Consider the following 3882-nt stretch of genomic DNA (forward strand, 5'->3'; position numbering starts at 1 on the left):
TTCAGTTCCTGGTAATCGATGCACATACATAGACTACCATCCTTCTTAAAAAATAAGATTATTGCCTCCCAAGGTGAGACACTTGGGCGTATAAACCCCTTTTTCAACAAATCTTGCAACTGTGTCTGTAGCTCTTTTAATTTGGTTGGTGCCATTCTATAAGGAGCTTTAGACACCAGGGCAGCTCCAAGAATTAGATCAATGGAAAACTCCAGCTTTTTGTCAGGCAATAACTGGGTTAAATTATTTGGAAAGACATCAAGAAATTCTGTGACTACCTCCAATTCCTCCAGTGGTGTAACCTTTGCATCCACATCTAGTACTGATGCAAGGTAGGCCTTACATCCATCTTTTAATAACTTCACTGCAATATAGAGATGATGGTCCTTCTAGGTCACCTTGACCTTTCAGCTTGATACACAAGCTCTACTCCTTCATTATCCTTCATCTTAACTTGTTTCTTGGCATATGTCACATTTGCTCAATGAGTCAACAATCAATCCATACCCAAAATGACATCAAAATTCTACATTTTAAATTTGATAAGCTGGGCATCCAATTTTTTTCCATTAATCTCAATTGAACATGGCCCACACACTTCTTTCAACTATTCCACTGAGCCTGTAGGTGTGCTAACTACCAACTTGCATTCTAAGATCTTAGATGGCACATCAAGCTTCCTAGAAAATCTCTTAGACACAAATGAATGCGAAGCTCTGAAATCAATGACACAAATCTCAATCTGAAGCCTGGCTTACAACATATGAACAAAGAGTTATAACCCGAAATCAACCCCAAACTCAGCCCCTTGTGTCCACAGACCCTACTTTCTCAAGGAGGTCTGATGGTTAGATTGAGATCAGTTTTCCTCCTGTAGTAGCTCTTTTGCCTGTTCTTCCACAACAACAAAGTTCTTATGAGTTTCTTGCAGTACCTATAGTTGCTTATTTGAAGGCAGAAGATCCATTTATGAGTTCTAGGACTCAACTGGCTACAAATGGTTTGATGTTTGTAATTGTCTCTCCTGTTCATCAAAAGAAAGTGAAGATGATGATCAATATAGTAAATCTAGGAGACGTAAAATGAAAAGTTCTCAACAACGCCTCAAAGAGCATTATGAAAAAGGGGATCCTTATGTTGGCCCTCTTGGTGAAGATGGTGGCAAATACCAATATTTGGTCGAATATGGTAGCCCATCCTCCCAATTGTCTGAACCTCTACCCTACCAGATGATTCGACCACTAGCCTCTATGACTCCTCCAACCTTTACATCCAGTTCCTCTATAGTTCAAAAAGATTTTCCATCAACTATGGATTTTGAAGATGTTGAGCACAGGAAACATCAATGGAAGATTCAGTCCAGAATAATTTAGCCAAATGGACAGTTCTCTCCTCTTTCTCCAACAAAAGCTACCTTAAATTGGCAAGCTGAGAATGCTTTGGTCCAAAATTAGTATCTCCAGCAGATTGCTCAGAGCCAACAACAGATGCAATAGTCTGAAGGCACCATCCAATAATCTGTTACCACAAACTCGTGGATGATCAATGAATTAAAATTAAAGATTGAAGAAGTGCATCAACAATTGTTGGGCATCATTGCTACTATCTCAGACTACAACCAGGCTTACCATCTTTGGCAAAAAAAGAAACGAAAAAGAAATTTGACCACACAAGCTTTTCCCCAAGCATCAATGTTTCCATCTCATGCCACCTAGTCCTTCACTACTACACCATTTGTCCCTCCATCTAAACCATATGTGACTTTCTATGATGCTCATATGAGTATTAGTGGTCCTAACATAAACCCTTTGTCTACAACCATTTCCCATAATACTTTCCCAATAGATATGTTGAAGGTTATCCAAGACCAGCAATGACAACTTCGGCGTACTCTAAAACCAAAACCAAGGCCAAAACCAACCTATGTACAAACCCAACTGTCCAAGTCCCCCTCATTTTCCTCTTCAATCCCACCTTATACAACTACTTCTTTCCCTGGGAGGATATAAGAGGGAAGAAGCCGCAAGTCCCTTGGTTTTCTATGATCTGGAAAACCAAGTTGCAGCCTCACCAAGCCGTCTTTGGATGGAGGTTAGTTCACAGCAAACTTCCAACTGATGACTAGGTGTGTAGGCGAGGAGTGATGATGGTTTCTAGTTGCGGTTTGTGTGGTCAAGCAGAGGAAACATCCTCTCATTTGTTTCTTCAGTGCGACTACATCAAAGCCATGTGGATTTTATTTTGTGATTTATTTAGTGTTGCATGGCCATATTTTGAAAGGATGGAGGACCTCTTTGATTGGTGGAAGCGGAAAGCTAAGACCCTTACTTTTTCTAAGGTATGGCTCTATGGAGTTGCCCTTATTCCATACTTTGTGTGGATGGAGAGGAATGCTAGATGTCATAATAGTGCTGCCAAGCAGTACAAGCAATGCTTCGCGATGGTTAAGGGTGAAATTTGTATGTTCTCTTCGGTTCATCTTGGGCATCCCCTTTCAATTTCGGATCTATTATGTGCTAGAAGGTTAGGCATTCCCCGTGTGGTTTGTAAGCACAGGGAAATAATTGAAGTGTTCTGGTGTCCTCCTTTCCCTGGTTGGGTGAAGTTGAACATTGATGGGTGCTCTTTCGGTAACCCAGGGAAGGCAGGGGTTAGAGGAATCTTTAGAAATGAGAGAACAAAGTCCATCCTGAATTTTAGAAAATTCGTTGATATTAAAACAAATTTTGAAGCTAAATTTTTGGCGATCATGGCTGGTCTTGAGCAGGCTAAGGATCATGGCTTTCAAAATCTCTGGATTGAATGTGACTCTGCAACTGTGGTGATCCTTCAATCTAAAAGTCTGATTCCGTGGTTTATTCAGCAAAGATGGAGGGGTATTTTACCTTTTATGAATTCTATAAATTGGAAGGTGTCTCATTGTTTCAGGGAAGCAAACACAGTGGCCGATTTCTTGGCTAAATCAGCAACTCGTTTAGAAATTTCTTCTCTAGTGGCAGCCTGGGCAAGGTCGGTGTTTATGGATATGGATATGGATGCTGCCCAGCATCCTAGATACCGATTCCCTTAGCTTTTTTTTAGTAGTCTAAGGTTAGGGTGGCTTCCCTGCTGATGGCAATGCCAAAGGTGGGGGGCTTTTCCTTTCTCTTAGTCTATCTGTGTATGTTGTTGTTTTGCTTTCTTGTACATTCCATCTTTTTAAATACAAATGAAATTTTAGCAAAAAAAAAAAACTACTTTCCCTGGACCTCCTCCTTTAGTCCCTTATATTCCACCTCCACCACAATCAACCCAGCCAGCCCCAACTTGTGGACCTATTGAAAACCCAAATGTTCTTTCTTCCTTCCTTAAAACCCTAGCCTCTCCACATAAAGTTCTACAACTCTCCTCTCATGATGCTTATGATGATGAAGATTATAGGCTTGTCTTTTAAATGAACCAGATGATTCAATGACGGTTTCTGAGTAACAGACAATGGTTGATGCCATAGTAATAGATTTAGATGAAGATCAAGAGGAAGGTGAAGGTGAAGCCATTGGCTCTGCTTACTAGCCACCTGATCCAAATTCTTATCACAACCAGGATCCCAAACACTTTTTCACTTCTGATGATATCCCTATTACTAAATGGCTTGATAGAGTTTCAGAATTTCATGCGTGGCTAACCTCTCAACTCTTAGTTGAAGGAGCCACACCAAATTCTGTCATCTCTAAATTCTTAGCCAGAACACAAGGAAGATTGCGAGAATGGTTTCTCTCTTTTAGAGGTTACCGCCAACTACAGTTGATCTAGGTCCCCATAGTAGAAGTATTCATTGTTTTTATTCACAATGAATTTCTTGGTCCTCCATAGAATCTGAAAGACAAGGCTAAAGAGGAGTTT

General features: G+C 40.4%; 1 protein-coding gene across 1 annotated transcript; it reads left to right on the top strand.

Moving 5' to 3' along the window:
- Positions 1-2281: 2281 nt before the first annotated feature.
- LOC122092877 lies at positions 2282-3070 on the top strand. The gene has a single exon (XM_042663182.1). It carries the CDS (start codon positions 2282-2284, stop codon positions 3068-3070), a length of 789 nt encoding a protein of 262 aa, XP_042519116.1.
- Positions 3071-3882: the final 812 nt, after the last annotated feature.

Source organism: Macadamia integrifolia, chromosome 11, assembly GCF_013358625.1.
Source record: "Macadamia integrifolia cultivar HAES 741 chromosome 11, SCU_Mint_v3, whole genome shotgun sequence".
NCBI lineage: Eukaryota > Viridiplantae > Streptophyta > Magnoliopsida > Proteales > Proteaceae > Macadamia > Macadamia integrifolia.